Genomic DNA, 19,791 nt, shown 5'->3' with positions numbered 1-19,791 from the left:
GAGAATGATTCAATCCTCTTAGACTTTCTCAAAGAGCACTCTCCCAAAGCAGGTCGCAGGCCCTGCCACCTCCCCAAGTAGCCCTTCTTTGACTCTCTGTCTTCAGTGGTGTGTTTCAGTTACAAAAGCCCAAGAGGGAAAGTGTCTGTGGTCTTGTTATAAGTAAAAATTCTCCTGGAGCTACAGCTATAGATGGTACATAGGGACAAAGGCCGGTGAAGGGGCAGAGAGAGCAGGGGTAAGAGACAGGAGGAGTAAAAACAAAAGAGTGTATTGGAGAGAAAAATGGAGTGAAGATAGAGGTTGGCAAAGTGGCTGGGGAGCTCAGGGAGGGCAGGGAGAAGACTGGGAAGTGGTTTATATAAAAAGATAGCTTCTCACTCTCAGTCCGCAAGAGCTGCAGGAAAGCACCAGACCCCAAAGAGTTACGAGTCTTCCACCCTGGGACCCAGAACCTGACTCAGACTTACTTGCTGGTGGCTGTTGTGTGCAGCCTCCTCCTCAATGCTGTCAGTGAACTCAGTGCTCGCATCTTCGGTGTCATCCCCTGCAGCTGCACCTGGAAATAAGTCCAAAAGAGAAAGGTGATTCCCTTCACAGGTGGCTTCCAGACGGCAGATAAAATGTCACTCCTTTTGCCATCTGCCTCTGATTTCTTCCCTTCCCCATATGCATGGGTCCCTGGCCAGCAGGGCTGACAGGAAAGGCAGAACCGACGTGCCAAATCTGTAGAAAAGCCTTCTCACTATATCACTGGTATTTTCTTACTAACATTCAAGCTTATGCCTCAAAACATAAGCTGGCTTTGATTGCACAGACCTGTACCTAAGGAGCCCAGTCAGAGTGGTTACCCTTTCACTTATTTCCAGAAAGTCTGAATTACAACCTCCCCCCCCACCACCCCGGTTCTGCCTCTGACTGGCTATGTAACAAGTTTCTCTTCGGTAACATGGGCCCAGCATGACTACCCTTTTCCCCACCACTGAGTGTGGACAGGGTCCCCGATTTTCTGGGGACTAGGGCAGTCCTGCTTCTCTCATACTTTTCCATCACTGGGATCAGCTGTGCATGGGGTGACAATATCTCTGAGGAAGCCTCCTCTAGGGGCCCTGTGTCCTACAGAAGCTCAGGTCTAGTCAAGGCCCAAGGCACAGGTATTTCTTAATTCTTTAACACCCCCCATCCCATCTCTCAGACTCTTGCTCAATGCCAACATCCATTGCCTGAAGGGTTCTTGCACTGCTTTTTCCAAATGGGATTTTTTTAAAAATATATTTTATTGATTTTCTACAGAGAGGAAGGGAGAGAGATAGAGAGTTAGAAACATCGATGAGAGAGAAACATCGATCAGCTGCCTCCTGCACATCTCCCACTGGGGATGTGCCCGCAACCCAGGTACATGCCCTTAACCAGAATCGAACCTGGGACCTTTCAGTCCACAGGCCGACGCTCTATCCACTGAGCCAAACCGGTTTCGGCCCAAATGGGATTTAATCCATATTTTCATTCCCCAAAGATGGACATGGTTGCCCTAGGGCACAAGCATCTATGCCCTGCACTAAGGGACAAGGAGCTGCAGTTGGTGGTCTGGGCAAAGGTCTAGAGCTGTGCTGAGCAATAGACTTTCTGCAACTCTATGTCTGCACTGCCCAATACGGTAGACACTGGTCACATGTGTCTACTGAGCACTGGAAATATGGCTAGTGTGACTGAGGAACTGAAATTTTAATTTAAAATAGCTTAACTTAAATTAAAATTCAAACATGTAGCTAGTGGCTGCCATATCAGACAGTAAAACTTAGGACATTTCTTCCTCTTCACATGTTAGAATAAAACTGTCTATCCATCCAATTTCAGATTAAGGCCTATGGCCCACATTACAGATTTCTTCTGAAAAGTGTAGGAATTTATAGTGGTTAATTCATTTGAACACCAAAGAAAATCTACCTTGACACTCTCTGGGTCTTACAGAACCTGCCCAAGTTAGAGAACCTATTGATCTAGTTGTGACCCTGACCTTGGCAACAAACCTGGTTAAAACTCTTCTGACCTCTGAGTAGTAACCTGGGCCTCGAAGAGATTAGGTGGCATGTCCAAGGTTCTGACAAGAAGACAAGTGTCTGAACTTCATGAGGCAGCTCACTGTTCCTTCTAATGACAAGTCAGATCTGTACCTTTGTTTCTTCAAGACTCAAGACCCTGCTTCTGAGCTCAGACATCCCTGGATGAAAGGCCTTGCGTGAATAAGGAGCATTCAGTACCATCTGCAGATGAGGTGAATGGGGAGGGTCAACCCCGCATTCCATCCCGGCATCTGCAAGTTCGTGCCAGATGTTTGCAATGGTCTGGGCCAATCTCATTAAAGTACAAAAAGGTAGTAGGCATGTTGTTCTAAAAGCTTCATCTTAGGATTCACTCACTGATCTTCACCGTGAATGTTGTGTTATCTTTGGATCAAGGCAGTACCTGTTCAATAAAGCCCTACTTACAAGGGACTTCTACCACTCAACATCTTTGGAGTCCCCTGGCGGACAGTGCACAATAGGCATTTCCATTACTTAATCTTTTAAACCAGCCCCAGAACATCTGGCTCAGGACACTGGTTGTGTAGAGTGAATGAACACACTCCCTAAGCTTTGGCTGTTTTGGAAATTCACTGAATCTAGGATGCTAAATCACTTGAGGACATCTGTATCATATATAGGGTGTCCCCCCCCCCCCAAAAAAAAATGTAAGCACATACTTTGAATAATTATAAAGGCAGTTTGTTAAAATACATTTTAAAAAATTGAACTACCAGCTATTAAAGTGTGTATACATTTTTTTGGGACACCCTGTATTATGCTTACTATCAACTTTTTTTTCTGTACAACAGTACAAATCAGAATCTTTATTTTCTCCTGCCAAGAAAAATGAATTGCCCCACTCAGTGGCAGATTAAGAAAACACACTTTTCATGGTTCCTACTGTTGAGCATTGGGCTAGAGAATGACCCTGTGACTGAAGAAAGCTCAGCTCTGTGAGGTCAGGATCCTCATCCCCACACCATTTTTGGTGAGTTATGTAGCCATTCTGGGCTTACATCCCAAGATGATTCCAGACTACGTTTCAGGAGTAAGGTTTAGTGGGGAATCAGAATAGGTGGTTGTCACTGGTTTTGAAAGTTTTTGTCTAACTTTCTGTCCTCCACTTACCTCTGCCACCTTCCTGATGCCACATCCACCTTTCTAGATAATGCTGTCTCTTTAATTCACTCAGGAGCAGGATACCATGGTTTTGAACTCATTAGGAATTAAAGGGAGACCAAGCAAGAATGCCCATTTCATCCCAACACTCCACTACACAGGGGTTTTACTTTCCTTAATGTTTATTTATTTATGTATGTATTTATTTTTAAGCTAGTTTATAGTCCCTGTATTTCCTCCAGGACAGTGTTAAGTGCTGCTCAGCCTTTCACCAACTTGGATTAGAATGCAGAAAGCTTTTTAGTGTTAGAGTGGGGTGGAATAAAAAAAAATTATAGAGAATATTGGGATGAATGTTATCCCACACAAGGTCCTACATGTTTTACACATTAGACATCCCTCTTTCTGTTACTTTCTGGTGTGTTTTTTTTTAAATAATGACAATAAAAGAACTTCTTTTGTACAAAATACCCCTTTCTAAGCTTTTACAAGGTAACAAAACACTATCTTCAAAACTAACTTGGAATACTTTAAATTTCTAATTTAAAGGTGCTATGCTTTGTATTAATAAACCTACTACTTATTTCTCATGAATGTGAAATAAAATAGTCTGTCACCTTTAGAATCTCTGAAAGCTAAGAATCTGTTCATTCAGATTTAACTTGCTTCTCCTTCTCCAGGGTTAAGTTTTATGTGTTAGATTGAAATTTTTATTAAAAACTGTTGAGGCTTCAATAATAGTTCTCAAGTTGTGATTCCTGCGTTTCTAGGCTCTGAAACACACATACTGAAGTGTTACCAAAACCTTCCCTTTTTAGATTTAGAAAATTATGTTCTGCCAGCGATCTGATGATAAAGTACACAGAAATAAAGCAAACCTCTAAAATACTATACAATCCTTGGCAAAATTTTAATTATTATGCATATATATATATATATATATATATACACACACACACACACATATATATGTTATCAATGAGGCAAAAACTCATGCATTTGTGGCGCTTTTTAAATAGCAGATGGCTATAATTATTAAGAACAGGGGCTCTGGAGCCAGAATGTCTAGGTTAGATTTCTGCTTCTGTCTTTAGTTATGTGACTTCAGGCAAGTCACAGCCTTTCCGTATCTCAATTCTCTCAGCAGTTAACCCTATTAACTAGGGTTAATAATGACACCCACTCCCTAGTTGTGAACTTTAAAGGGTTTGCTGCTTTTGAAAGTGCTTAGAACGGTGCTTGGCATATGGCGTGTACCACTAAATATTGCCCTTAAACATTATTGTCTTATTATTGTTGGTAAACTAAAGTGGCCCAAGGGTAGGTAACCAGCAGAGGGAAACTTTGTACCTGTGATTAACTGAATCTGGATTGAATCTATTGCATGTCTGTGTGTTTCCCCAAACAAGAGGCTGGAAATCACACTTGGTTCTCCCTGCTTCCCAGAACCGTTGAAAGAACACAGTTGTAAGTAAATAGAATGAGCTCTTTTGAGTGACAGGTGCTTCACACACCGGGTTCATCATCATCAAATTCTAGCTGCCCTCAAACTCCATCAGGCACGAATAAGCCTTAGAGGGAAAGCCATGAAGTGTTATTTTAATTCTGCAGTAACGAGCCCAAACTGGTTGCACACAACCACTTTTCCCCAACTCTAGAGTCATTACCGATTTCCCTTCCAGCCATTTATATGGGACCAGCAGAAAAAGAGTAATATTTTCCCATATGGTTACTCAGGATACGGGACTCACATCTGACTATTTTGAAAGAAGATTCAAAGAGCTAAATACTTCACAGCATGAACAAGTTGGCGGTGCCAAGCGCCCGGCTGTTCTTCCCTTGCTGCCAGGCTGCTGAGCCGGGTCCTCTGGGCCCATCTCACTTTCACTTCTGGGCACCCTGCCAGGGGCTCATTACGAGGAGTCACATGTTCACATCATGAACCAGCTACTGCAGGCTCAAGTTTTATGATGCACTATGAGACAATCAAAGGAAACCGCTCGCCTATCGAACGCGACAATTTCACCTGCATCCACTCCCTTCTGGACCATAAGAAAACTTTAAGAGTTCATATAGTCCTCCATAAACTTCTGCTGAGAAATAAAGTTCTTTAACTGGACAGATTCTGATCTTAGAACAGAAGTAGGTAGAAAACTGTTGTCTTTGGTCAAGCCCCTTCAGGGTGTATCTTTGTCTTTAAATTGCAACCTCTCTTAAGTCGCTACCAGCTTGTCCTTGATTCAGAAAGCAACTGTTCTCAGTGCTTAAGCTTCTACAATGTCAAGGAATTCTTCCTGCTCATGGTCTTTCTCTTTCCATGCAAAGGATATGGGAAGCAGGACTTTCCAGGAACCTTTATGGGGACAGCACCACCCACCATAAGAACTGGCTCCTCACATCTCCATCCCTCTTCCTACTACTCTCCTTCAATGAGGAGAGCAAGAAAGGGTTTTTAAGGTACAGTAGTCCATTTCCATTTCTGCAGGAAATACAAGGCTGTCCCTTAGGCTCACTTCTTTGAAAGCAGAAAAATTCAAGTTCCTTCCTCTTCCTCCCTTTAGTTAAACACAAAGGCATTCATTCACTCACACCAGAGCCTTACTCTAACTTGGAATTTTAGTACAATGGTCAACAGACTGATTCTCCTATAAGGAAAAAAAAAAAGATATGAGCTTTCTCTCTTTTTTTTTCTTTCTCTTAAACCTTTTAAAAATGAAACCAATAGTTACTGTTTGGCCTTGGATACTTTTATTGATCAGTAACAACTTTTTTGTGTGTCTCAACTCAAGTGGCTGAAATTCTAATACTTATATGTAAAAAAAAGAAAAAAGTACACTCTCCACGTCAGCACAAATGTTAACACAGGTTAGCACAGCACAGGGCCATGAAGAAATGCCCTTCCTGAGGAAAATACACGGACGGGGAAATAGACCTGGAAATAATCTAATGCCAAGTTACTGGGTCATTTAACATGTCACTTCCTCCTTCATTTAAATAGTCTGAATCAGTTTCATTTTTCTCAAAAGCCTTAGGAGCAAACTTTTAAGCGATGAAAATAAAGCTGTTTTTATTATCAAACTGCCGCTATTTCGTGGAAACAAATTCATGATTTGTAAAACATACCTGTATACACACGTGCAGCTTGAGAGAGGATGGCATTTTAGAGCAAGGACTTTGATCATGGCAAACGAGGCGGTGCGCACTCATGTTACTTACGGAAAGCAAACTTCATGCATGTGCCAGACATTTATGAGTTCCTTAAGGGAACCAGGAAGCTTATTTGGTTCATGAACCTAACACCCCTACTCTTCACATTATTTTACATCAAACATGTTCTGATGTTGCTGAACTTTCCATTTTATCCTTCCAGCTTTTGCAAGAGGAAAACAATATGATAGAGATGTTTATTTCTCAAATTTGACTTGAAACAATGGGAAAAAAGGGAAAGTAATGCAAAAAGAATGAGTAATTCACTTGGTAAGTTTAATTATTATTTGAAATCTGGTACAGTTATTATTGTCAGCCCTACAGTTTTGTTTCCCTTCCACTTCCCATCCTTTGTTGGAAGCTAATTGCAATGCCAATGTTTGACTTGGGAAATGCATCCTGGCTCTTGTGATTATATAGCAAGAGGTTGAGGACTTACCTTCTGTCAACACTCAGACTACTTAACAGCAACATGCTTGTCATGTAATCATAATAAAAACGGTTTAACAAAGTTATCGATCCAAATGTCTAGCGAGAGGGTGGCGTAAATCATATTCCAAAAGGTGTAAAGACTAAGAAACTGTCACCCCATAGAAATCACTCCGATGTATGGTCCCATTGGCTCGCTCCTTGCTTTTTGATACTGGCTGCCTCATGAGCCCCATATTCCTAGCTCTTCTTTCTATAGTACAAATGGTTCTATACCACCAAAGGGAGAAGAAAATCTCTCTGAACTTTAACCCCAAGAGAAATGAGAGAACATACTCTGCAGGCTTCATCTCTCAGGATATTAGTATCTGAAAAAGAAAGCTGATTTCACTTATTCTACCATCAGTACAATTTCTACAAGACAGGATGGAAAATGGACTGTGTGCGGAGGACCAATATTTCTTCCTAACTTCATAGGCAGTGTCACATTTCCCTGCAGGGCACTGGCTGCTGACCTGTATAATTACTACTGAGGCCCGAGTTGAAGAGGCAACTTGAACTTTTCAGGGCTGTCAAATGTGAAGATTCTGTGACTTTTTCATATAAAAAGACCAGAAACCAGAAAACAATGGCTTTATCCTAACAATAGGAACTAAAGTTTTCTGACACTAGCTCAAGGAAAGCCAAGGAATTAAGCATTGTTTTCTCTAAGGCTTACAGCCCAAAGGGAAGTGACTTTAGGTACATCAGTCAGACTTTATTCCTCGAGGAAAGGAGCAATTTGGGCATAATCTGATCTGCTCCCCCTTCACCCAATCAGAGAATTCTAGGTCCAACTGGAAGACAGAGAAAAACGAAATCAATTTCGTGAACTGCATTGAAGCTATAAAGCAAACTTCTCAGGACCAGACACTGAATTCGGAGCATAAATAAGCATAATAGTGATAGGTCTTTATAAAGATTTGTCACAGCGATCACGTATGTATAAACTGTGCAAGTGAAATATACTAAAGAACCCTCTAAGAAAATGTCTTGTGGCTAGAAACTAATATCCTATTCAGGTCAAGATTTTCTTGCTTTAATAGAGCTCTCACTATATATAACAGCATTGACAAATATTTTAAAAATATGAATAAGGAAGTAGAGGTACCAAAAATATTGCTGCTGCCTACAATTGAAGGAAGAAAAATGGGGTGGGGGTAAGGGTAAAAGTACACCTTATCAAACTAAAAGGCAGACAATATTAGAATAGCCCAAAAATGTCTTTTCCAAAGTTACAACTTGGCTAAACAGCTATGATCTGAGGGAGAATTTAATTCATTCATTTTCTTTCAAGATTTTTTTATTCAGGCATAAAGTTCCATAAGCAGAACTCACAATGCTTTATTTAAAATTATGGTGATGTTGAAAAATGCCTGACACAGGTAGCACAACCCAATAAGAGAAAAGGTCTGTGCTTCTAAAGAGAGAATGGATACTATTATATCATGTTAACTCTAGTTGATATGGTCGATCACAATATCATCTATATGTACATTATAGGACAAAATTCATCAGAACTGTGTTCCCTAATAAGATGTCAAATTATCACACAACAGTGGTGGCCCAGAGAGCTCTCTCCAGGCAGCCCTGTTTGTAAGCCTCATTCCAGCTACCAGGAAATCAGTACTGATTTCAGTCACATCAGTGGTATCAAAATTAAACTTAATTTATCCTCTGCCACTAAAGCACTGAATTTTCTAAAATGTTTTCCAAAGACAGTATCAAAAGGCAAGTAACAAGTTAGTCTGTCCTTTTGGAATCTAAATCGGGACCAGAAATTCACTTACAGTTTTCCTCTCTAATCTATTCTGATAATTTTTCAATAGGAAGTTGAGTTTCTCATTATTCATCTAACTTGAATTCCTCTAACACTTTGCAACAGTTCAAGACCCCAAGGGAAGTTCCTCCTCTTGTTCAAGGTTGACAGAAGCAGCAGTGGTAATTAACATTAAATTCCTGTAATCATTGTGAATCATTAGGACTCAAGTCACTCAAGGTTGAATCTTAGGAGACTTAGAAAGCTTCCTTGGTCTACTCGTAAAATTAAGAGATAACATTTCCTAAATGTTTTGGTTGGCTGACATTTTCACTGCTCGAATACCCACCTCCTTACATCCAGAAAGTCACAATAAGCTCTGTGCAGGAAGGGCCTCTTAAGATTAGAAGAGTAAGAAAGTGGATGGTTCTGCTTACACTTCCTATCTCCTTCCTTAAATGACTCCTTTCCCCGCCAAAGCCACTAAACCTGGAAAGCTCTTCCATGAAGAGGAAGGCTTATTAAGGCTATCAGTCTTTGCAAAATACTTTATAGAAAATGCTAGGCTGTTCTCTTGGATGGAATTTAGAATGTCAGGCAAGCCATGTCAACACAAGAGTGTGAAAGAAATAAATGTCCTGGAAAACAATGGAGGGCAAACAGGACACTCACTGCACTCCACCTCGTTTACAAAGAGCAGTCACATTTACGGTGCTAGAAAGCCTCAATCCCTGCTCATCAGGTTTAAAAACCAAAATCTTAGCTTCTAATCTAAGAAACTACCATCCAGCAAAATAGGATATCTCATTTGAACCCACAGAGCTCCAAGTTATCCTGGTTTCTTTTTACACTATCAACAGCGATGAACCAGTACAATCTCCAGTGGCCCTGTCCTTATACCTATCCTGTCGCTGTAAGAAAGCACCGAGACAATGACTGAAACCTACAAACACAGATCTGTGACATTTATTTCTAAACTATTCAAACACCTCAAAGCCTGAAGCCTATTACTTATTTTAATATGAAGAAATGGAGAACCACTAAAAATTGAAAAATATAGGACTCCATCAGTGCCACTACCACCTGAAAATAGACAAGCAATACACTCCTCTGGCCATAATGATTTATTTGGTGAAATACTAAGTTTAATGGGGAACGTTCATTTCGAATTATCTTTTTACATAGAGGATTCTGACTCTAGAAGACCTGGGAGCTTTCTTCAAGTCATGTTCTGACTAAATAACATACCCTTGGTTTAAAGAAAAAGAATTTAATGGAATTTAATGTGCTCCTAATCTAATTTCATAGTCATTAAACAATCAATTCTGAACCAATATTGGAGGTAAAGGTTTACTATCAATGCTTTATCCTTTGCCTCTGCTCTTTCATGTGGCCCTCCCAATGCTATATATAGTCTACCACGACAAGACTTGGTTTTGGTTACCTTCCGATAAAGATTATATCACTTATGCAAAGTCATTTTTATAGACTTTAAATCTCTCTCTCTCATCTTGAAACTTTAAATTACTCTCCCTCAAAGAGCAGGAGTTGACTGAATGGCAAAAATAATACACACGCATGCATTATGACATGATATGGAACATATGAAATGGATTGTGAGAGTGGGGGAGGAATAAACTTTATTGCCCACAGAAGGGATGAAGGAATCAGGAGGAGGCGCTGGGGAAAAGGATGAATACGGGTGGGAAAACTAAAATGGAATGATTTAAAATGTGCAAATACACTTTGTAACCTCCACCATTCAACGTAGAGATGGAGATGTACTGTGAAGTTCAGGTAGACTAACGTGAGTCTCACTTTGTAGTTGATGCTACTTGTACCAGTTTTATCATTAGTAAGTCACCATTGAATTCTGCCAGTCAGACCAGGCTCTCTCTGGTTAGTACAAACAAGGCTTTCCATCCTGGTTGCAGTGACCCGCCAGTGCTCAGAAGGCATGCTTGTGACGAACTCGCACACTTTCCAGTTCCCCACCTCCATTGGCGGCCAGGGTCTCCAGCCTGCTTAAGCGCTCCAGGCTTCTTCCAAGAATTTCTTCGAGCCGACCGCGTAACACCTGGGCCCCTTCCAGTTCCACCTGCAGAGTCTGGTCTCTGTCAGAGCTGATTAAACATGCCACACGGAAGGAAAATGGATTAGCCATCAACTGTAATGAGTCCACCTGTGCTTGCAAAGAGCCATCAATGCCATGAGACCTTCTAAAGCAAGCATGTCAAACTCACGGCCCGCGGGCTGCATGCCTCGTTTATTCAGCTGTGTTAGCCTTTGAGTTGGACATGCTTGTCTAAAGTAACTCTTCTCCAGGACACAGTGAATGAATGTAGTCTTTGTGGTGGCATTTGTGGCCACTGTGGTAGATTAGCAAGACCTGCTCCTTTCTTTAAAGCTTGTCCCTTATCCTAGGCTCTGGGCCAATCTCACATGAAATTATAGCTCCCGAGATTTATCTCACACCCCTATAGCACATAAGAGAAATTTCATTATTTGACTAAGAGTGTTAGTTTCTGGGGAAAAAAAAAAAAGGAAAAACTAAACATAAACTGAAGCACTATTGAGCCAAGTAAAATACTTGTTCTCTTGTTTGTTAACCAGACTTGACAGTGTTCTGAAAAGGAACCCAGTTCACAGACACTAAGGATACAGACATTCTTTAAAAGTAACACAATCAAGGGGTCCTATTCTACCTTTCCTCTTCCTTCATTTGCTTGAAGTAGAAAAAAAAATTAAATCCAGAAATAATAGAAACTGAATAGTAAAAGAATAAAAATTGGGAAAGAGAAAAAATTGGGAAAGAGAAAAGGGGCCTAGGAGGGAAGGCAAAATGTACAAAAAGGAGAAGAATATAAAATGGACTAGAACGATATAATATACATGACCCCAAATCAAGAGGGACAAGAATACAGACTGATCACGATGGCTATCGGTGATCCTGGGGTGATATTGCCATCGCAGTAAATATGTTTTCTTCAATGATACTCAACAGTATCAGTTCCCATTACAGCCTTAGTCTTACAGCAGAACAGTAGGACATGGAGCAGAGAGAGGAAAGGACTATACATGGAGTGCTTACTAGAGGCAAGGCATTATTTTAGAAACCTGCTAGGTCTTCTCATTTGAAATTTTCAACAGCTATATGACTGACTTAAGATTGGACACTTCTGCTCAAAGCAATCCACACAACAAATGACAAACTGGCAGTCCCCGTAGCTGTCTCTGCTCTCTTTTCTCCCATCTTCGCTATCGTATGCATCTGCACTTAATGAGAGTAAACGGGAACACAGTGCAGTCACTCTCTTACCTGTCGGGATGGGCGTGGAACTTCACCAGACTGCTATAGAGCTGTCGCTCTGCTTGTAAGGCCTCATTGAGCCGACTCCGTTCATCTACCAGTCCTTCTAGCATCAGCAGCAGCTGAGGAAACAGTAGAAGAAATGTGCAAATGGAGACATGAGACATGAAGCCAGTTAATCCTGAGAAAGACTAAAAGAATGCATTAGCATGTCCTTTGACTAAAAGAAAGCCCACTATATTATTACTTACTTATGCTTTCCATGGTATTCTAGTTTTCAAATCAATGCCACATGAACTACCATTTTTTCTTCTTTAAAACCCTATAAGGCAGTGTTTAAACATGGAAGCAAGTAGAAGATAGAGAGGAGCCAGAAGCCTAGGAAAGAGGCTGAGAGAAAGGAGGGGAAGAGAAAGAGAGGAAGGGCAAGAGGGAAACATGTAATGGGACTTCCTAATATTCTTCATTCATCCAATAAATGCTTATTGAGTCCCTTCTTATGTGCCAGGTTCTGCTCTAGGAATAAGCTTACTATCTTGTCAGGGGGAAGACATTCATCAATCACGTTTGTCACTGTGTCACTGTGAGCTCTGATAAGTGCGATAAAGACGAGAGCTATGACAGTGCATGGCCAGAGAGATCTGTTAAGGGGACTGGTAGAGTTAAAAGCCAGACCGGAGTGACATGAGCGGTTAGTGAGAGGGATGAGAGTGGAGACCAGGAGCACAGGCAAGTAGGTCTTCTGAGAAGTTTATCATTGAAAAGAGGTTAGACGTGGGACAGAAGCTACAAAAGAACTTGGGGAAGAGGCAGAAGTTTTTCTTCTTTTCTTAAAAAAACACAAAACTTAAAAATTTAATCATTTTTAAAAAATGGTTACATGCAGGCAGATGGATTCAGCCGAGAGAGGCGACTTAGGGGTCAGGGACAACTGACAGTTTGTGACGAAAGAACTGCTTCTCCCTTCACAATTACAAGTGTAAGGAAGGAGCCTCTGTGCTGGTGGCTGACACTGACCAAGGCAGGACACTCCAGAGCAGATTCTCCATGAAATTCTATCCCCGGACCCTTCACAGCTAACTGAGATGGACAGGTTTTCCACGGTTTACTTCACAGTGAAAATAAGGTTTGTGTTCCAATAACTTACTTGCTGTCTTCGGTTTCCTGAAGCTTCCTGACCCTGTGATTCTACCAAAGCAACTTTTTCCCGAAGAAGTAAGACTTCTTGAGTCAGGCGGTCCATAGCTGGTATGTCTTCAGGATCAACCAGTTGCATCTGCAGGTCCTAGAAGTAAACAAATGGGAACAGGAATAAAAATACTATTCAGCAAAGGAAAAAATGTTCCTAAGACAGTCTGCTACACTTTCAAGTGGGATACGGATAAGCCATATGAAGGTAATGATGTATTCTGAACAAAGTCACAGCAACTCTGATTCAGTCCAAGAGAACACAGCATTATCACGAGACTCTAACAGTGTGTCCAAGAAATAAGCACTGGCCAACGGACCAATGCATCCGAATGTGTGTAGGTGCCTATTCTGAGTTGTAGCTATTTCCAATGGTCTGTAAAAAGCTTTGAGAGACCTTTATGAGGTCTTCTTTAATCTGTATGTTCCTGGTCAGGGACTCCATATCAGCCGCCTGCACCTGCAGCTCTTCCTCTTGCACAGCCATCATGGACTGTAGAGCAGAAAGTTCCATCTGTGCAGAGAAGAAATCCTCAGGTAAATTATAAGCAACAAAAATTTTATTTGTGTATTTTCTAATTCTATCAAAGCTTACAGTATCACTGTGTGGGCTCATGATGATTTATAACAATACCAAGTTATCTGATGGCTCTGGGCTCCTGTGGCATGTTAGGAGAAAATGTTTCTCCTCACATTTCTTTGCATGTTCAAGAAGCCCAGGCAGTGTAAATCCTGACCTCTCTCCACCCCTTTCTTCACGCAGCCCCGGGCAGGCAGAGGGACTATCATAATGGTACATGGGGAATAATAAGCCAGGCATGCTTGACTAGGTTCCGCCTTTCCTAACCTTCGGAGAGAGTTGCCTGCAGGAAGCCTGTTTTTGCCACAGCTTCTCCAAGGGCAGGCCCCTCCCTACCATGCCAACTGGGGAATCTGCCCAGGCCCAGTGTTGCCTGTGACTGGGGAGGTAAGTCTACCTAATTCTGGGGACTGGCTAGCAGGCCCATTGGCTCTTGCATTAAGTTCTCTACCTAAGCCTTTATCAGTAACACAGTTGATAAAGTACCACATCATCTGCCATTAACAGTTTGTTCAGGTCTGCGTTATGGAAAAAAGGGGTGCTATGTATTAGGCCCTCTTCAGAGATCTCTATCATTAAATATCGAGATAATTTACTCCATTAAAAAAAATGAAAACATGAGGAAGAAACATTATTGCAGCATGATAAAGATCTGCAGTCAGACACACATGGGTGTCAAATCATGTCTTAATATCCCTGACAAGACATTTAAACTGAGTTTCAGTTTCCTCAATGGTAAAATGGGAATAATACCTACTTTTCAAGGCTATCTGAAAATAAAAAATATGTATCTAAAGTGCCTGGCACATACTAGACAATCAATAAAGGATGATTACTATTACCACCACTACAATTATCTCAAGATAGTAGGGGAGTACTTGAAAATTGGGAAAAATCTTCATGGCTTTTGGAAAATAACAGATATTAGAGGGAAGTTGATAATGAATATAAGACATTGAACTGAGAAGTTGGTAGTTAAGGATATATAAAGGTAAGTAATATAGCTAAATATCATTCACTCCAAATATCCATTTACTCATTATAATTTTATAATCCTGAAAAGAGGACCAGACCAAAGAGTAATATTGCTCTGAATTGAGCATATATGAGAAAAACAGGAACTGCATATGGAAACTAAAGAACTGACATGAATAATCAGATAATGGTTGGGGTAGAGCCCCCCCGCACCCCTCCCAAAAAAGGGGGAGGATAACTGGGGGGTTTTTAAAACTGTTATTTTTTAAATGCCATGCAACTTCATCTCCTCAAACTTTATTCATATAATGTGGGTCTGTTTGTAAGGAGATAAATGGTGTAAAAAGAGAAGCTAAGAGGTATAATAAGATACTTTCATCACAACTATGAACACAGGTTTTACATTATAGATCTAAGACAAAGAAGTGGAACAAAACTGAGGAACTACACAGCTTAGCCAGCTGAACTGGACTTAGGAACCCATGACCCGAACCGACCTTCTAAAACAGATGCCCTGGTAAATAAAGGCTCTTAGTTGTAGTCTGGAACACTATACTGTGGCCCCAATATTCCCTCTGCGTCATAGCTGGACATACAACTAGCTGCACAGGGAGGCAGAAGGGGGAGAGAGTCTGTAAGGCTGAGCGGCCTCTTCTAAAAAGACTGATGAAAACTCTATTGCTAGAAATAGAGCATAAACATGGAGAAAAAAACATCTGTTCTAGGAAATGACTACTTAAAAAGCATTTCAAGTCACAAAAGACCTGAGCTTAAATCTTAGCTTTAGTATTTAATTATATGACTACTCCCTACTTCTGTGCTTTAAAAAATCTGAGTTTCAGCTTCTTCATCTATAAGTAGGGCCAATACCACTTACTTTGTATAGAATTGTAAGCATTAGTGCTAATTTAAGTAGCCAATACAGTGCACTGCATTTAGCAATTACTCAACATTAGTGATCATTCTCAAATTTCTCTTGTTCCATGTTTCCAAAACTAATTTTACGGATCTAATGTCATAAATCTAAGCAGCAATTATATAGCATGTCATTTATTCCCAATTATTTTATTACAGTTAGCAATGGGCAGAGAAAACTATTATTTTAGCACTTAAAATGTTTTAACAGTCCCCATTTATAAGAACCAGAGCATCTTGGAGAGGTAATGTGCATATAAAGTGATTTATATTTTTCTCCAGATATTATAGTTGGAGAAGTGTACTTTCTTAAATATAAATTATTTTGAAAGAAAAACCAGGAATTTAGAAATTAGGCTTGAATAGAAAACTCACCCGACTTTCTCTTTCTTTTTTAGCCATGAGTTCAAGTTCCTCTTTGGCATTACTCAGTTCTTTTTCCAGCCCGGCAACTGTGTCTAACTGTGTCTAAGTCTCCTAAAATGGAAAAAAAACCAGTGCTAGTTTCTATCACTATTAACATAGCATGATCTCTGCTGCCTCCTTTCTCAGCAATTTACTCTGAAAACACACCCCAACAATAAAAAACATATATGCACAGGTTGTTTGTAAAAGCAAAACACTGCAAGCAACCTACATGCTTATAAAAATAAGATTAAGTAAGCCATAGTATAACCACACCAAAGTTAAATTTCCTGTGTGATAATTATATTGTAGTTATGGAGGCAACTGCCTGCCCCTCCCAACACTGAAATGTCACCTTACAGCAAGTGTCCTCAGCCTTCTTTAAAGATACCCAGAAGGTATCAGCCCCATTGTTCTGCTGTGCAGGTTTGGAAACACTACCTCCTGCATTGCTGAATCCCTGCAAAGCTATCTGAAAAGGAGGATGCAATTTCCCTAGCCAAACTGCATACCCAGAGCAATCACCTCAATTCAACATAAGGAAAGGGCAGTTCTTCCTAGAATAGATGCGTCTTCATCCTTTCAGGGGAACGCAAATTTAATTTTTCCATTAAGGTAGGAAGGGAAAGAGAGTCTTGGCCAAACCTATTAATAGAGAATTATGGGAAGGAAAAGCAGAGATTCCTTAATGAAATGAAATTTGATGCTTACCTGATGGGGACTTGGGTATGGTGGCATCCCCTTTGGTAGTCAATGAAGTTCTATCATCTCTGGAGGGTATGTGCACGGAACCCTGAAAATTGGAGGAGTTGGGGGATTTAGGAAGATGCAGGAACCATGATCATAATGACAAGGACTTGGATTCTTCTCACACATGTCAGATAATTATCAAACATATCTACACAAGTCTACAGTCTTACTTGATCAGTCTGCTCTCCGAGGCGGGGGCTGATGGAGGTCCCTCCAGTCGGCTGGCTGGAGATGAGTGCTTGGGACACCATGAAGTCTTTCCCTCCTAAATATTGGCGAAGGGCCTGCAATTCTGAATTTCTTTCCATTAGGGCTTGCACCATCTTCTCAGCAGCAGCCTAGAATGGAAATCACACATGACATCAGAAAGATTCTCTAATAAAACAAAATTTGTGTTCTGATGTTATATGTTAAAAGCCAACCATTTATGAAGCCAGTTTTGGGACCCTAGAAAATAGTTTCCTTGCTTTCAGTTTACAGGGGAAAACAGGCAATGAGTGAAAAGTCTCTCATAGGTAGAACATTAGAAAAAACTGAATATAACAGATATATTAAAGATAAAATAATCTGAAACTGGTTCTGCTAGAACTCATCAGACCAAGGTGTCAAGATTCTGGTTTGGTCCTAGCTGGTTTGGCTCAGTGGACAGAGCATTGGCCTGCATTAGCCTGCAGTTTGAAGGGTCCCAGGTTTGATTCCAGTCAAGGGCACATGCCCTGGTTGTGGGCTCAATCCCAGTACAGGGCATGCAGGAGGCAGCCGATCAATGATTCCCTCATCATAGATGTTTCTATCTCTCTCCTCTCCCCTCCTCTCTGAAATCAGTAAAAATATATTAAAAAAAAAAAAAGATCTGGTTTGAATTGGGCTAACAGATGTCTTTCTTTACTCTGGGTAAAGTGTGTGTCAGTCCTTACCTGGCTCTGCCGCTCCCTGGTGCTCATAGACTGAAGCAGGCCCTGAATCTCCATTTCGTGTTCCACTGCTAGTTTGTTTCGGTCGCTTAGAAGGTCCTGCAGCATCCTTTCCTTGCGCTGTAGACGCTGGCACAGCTCCTCAGCGATCTCACTCTGGCCTGGTCCGAGTTTGCAGAGCAAGGTTGCACTAACATCCTAAGACAGAAGAAACAGTGTAAGTTTTGGAGGAAAGAATTCCCTCTATACATATCAAAGGGCTTTTAAGAATCTATCATATAAGAAAGAGCTGTGAGATTCTGAAGAACAAGTATCAGTGTTTCATTTGTTTTTGTTTCCCCAGACCTAGCACAGGCCTGGCACATAGAAGCCTATAAATACCTGCTCAGTGAATGAACACTGACAATACAGAAGAATACTTATGGCAACTGACATACTGTTTTGAAATAACAAACTCCGTGAATTTATAGGAGTAGGGACAACAGTCCCAGTGACAGCCAATGACTCGCCCAGGCACAGAACGGAATTAAAGACTTGGGTCACTGGCCTCCCAGACCTCAAGAGTCCTAATCCAAGACTGAGGTTATGTAACTGATAAACTGACTACCAGTAAGTTAACAAAGTCTTGCCTCCACTTCTTTGTTCCTGTCATGCAGAGATGTCTGTAACTGCTGAATGATACTTTCTTGTTCCTTCTGCCAATGGCTAAATTTGGTTTCCATTTCTTCTTTCAGCCATTGCAGGTTTTGACAGGTAGCAGATAACTGCTCCACTTCCAGGCCTTTGGCCCTCAGGAGGCTCTCCATACTCTACGGTCACAAAGAAAGCAACCGTAAGTCCAAGGACCACTCCACACATCTCAGGTTACACACGAAACCCGATCTACCTTTAAATTATCTTCATGTTATCAACTATTTTACAAAAGGAGGAAACTTAGTACCTAATCTAAAAATGCCATACTAATTTATTTTTTGTTTTTAGAAACTCTCATCTAGCTTGTAGAGACATAAACATAACATACATGATAAAGGATGTATTTTGGAGGAAGTAGGCTATACTATACAAGAAGTGAAGAACTTCTTTAAGAAGTGGCAGATGGTAAGATATATAAGCTCTAAAATAAATATCAAAAATGCTCCACAGTAAATATTAAAATAAACAAATGATCTGATTGTGGCCATACACAGACATGTATATAACATTAATGGGAAAACCACAATGTAGTAGTTGTACCCTGGCAATGCTTATGTAAGTGTACAGATATTGACAAGGATTAGAAATTAATTAGAACCATGTATAGAAATCCATATTCACTGCCTCCCCCTACAAAGTTCATGAAAGTGCTAAAACTTCTCACTTCCTAATCCCTGATGATGAAACTAATGACTATTATTTTTGTTTGTTTTTATATTTTTTTCTCATAAATTAATACACTGGTTTGCAGAAAATGATAGAAGGGCTGATGCTTCAGGAATGCAAGTAGGAGAGGGATGCCAAGTCAGGACAGACTTTGCTCTTACCTGCATGGTAGCTTCATTAGAGGAGAGGATACCGCGCAGCCTCTCTAAGTCAAGATCTCGCTCTCTCACGGCAAGACGAAGTTGCCGCAGCTCTTTTTCTTTTTCTTCTAGAGTGGAGAACTTTTCATCTATAGCCCGCTGCAAGGAAAGCAAGGATCCTAAAGCTCTGTAAGAGCCACTATCCTGATCACCCTTTTCCAACAGGAATCCCAATATAAAGGAATGGAGATTCAACTGTGAAAAGCAGCACACCCAGTAGATACAGATTTCTATAGGACCTATGTGGACAGAATAATCCATAGCATCATGAGAAAAATTATGGGACATACCTCTAGCGCAGCATCTCTATCTTGTATTCGCTGCCGCAGTTTCTCAAGCAACATTTCACTTGCTTCAAAGGTTTTGTCTGAGTTATCTCGATATTGCAGGAGCTCCCTAAATTCCTAATAAAACCAAAAAATATTTTCCTTTATTCATCTATCCAATACTAACTGAATTCCCATACTCTGACAAGCAATTTGTTAGTTATTCAGGATAAAAACCAAAATGTGATCACTTTCAAGGGGAACAGTTTAGCCGAGATAATTTTTAACTATTCTGCATCACATACACATA

General features: G+C 40.6%; 1 protein-coding gene across 1 annotated transcript in view; it reads right to left on the bottom strand.

Annotated features, from left to right (window-relative positions):
• LOC102430540 (myomegalin) overlaps positions 1-19,791 on the bottom strand; it is a 139,152-nt gene that overhangs the window by 35,257 nt on the left and 84,104 nt on the right. The window contains 13 exon segments of the mRNA XM_023761248.1: positions 471-559; positions 10,615-10,742; positions 11,939-12,051; positions 13,077-13,214; positions 13,515-13,631; positions 15,963-16,051; positions 16,053-16,064; positions 16,704-16,785; positions 16,913-17,080; positions 17,660-17,854; positions 18,286-18,465; positions 19,177-19,314; positions 19,506-19,619. Coding sequence (XP_023617016.1) covers positions 471-559; positions 10,615-10,742; positions 11,939-12,051; positions 13,077-13,214; positions 13,515-13,631; positions 15,963-16,051; positions 16,053-16,064; positions 16,704-16,785; positions 16,913-17,080; positions 17,660-17,854; positions 18,286-18,465; positions 19,177-19,314; positions 19,506-19,619 — 1,563 coding nt within the window.

This window comes from Myotis lucifugus, unplaced genomic scaffold (assembly GCF_000147115.1).
Source record: "Myotis lucifugus unplaced genomic scaffold, Myoluc2.0 scaffold_203, whole genome shotgun sequence".
NCBI classification, from domain to species: Eukaryota; Metazoa; Chordata; class Mammalia; order Chiroptera; family Vespertilionidae; genus Myotis; species Myotis lucifugus.
This window is presented reverse-complemented; position numbering and strand designations above follow the sequence as displayed.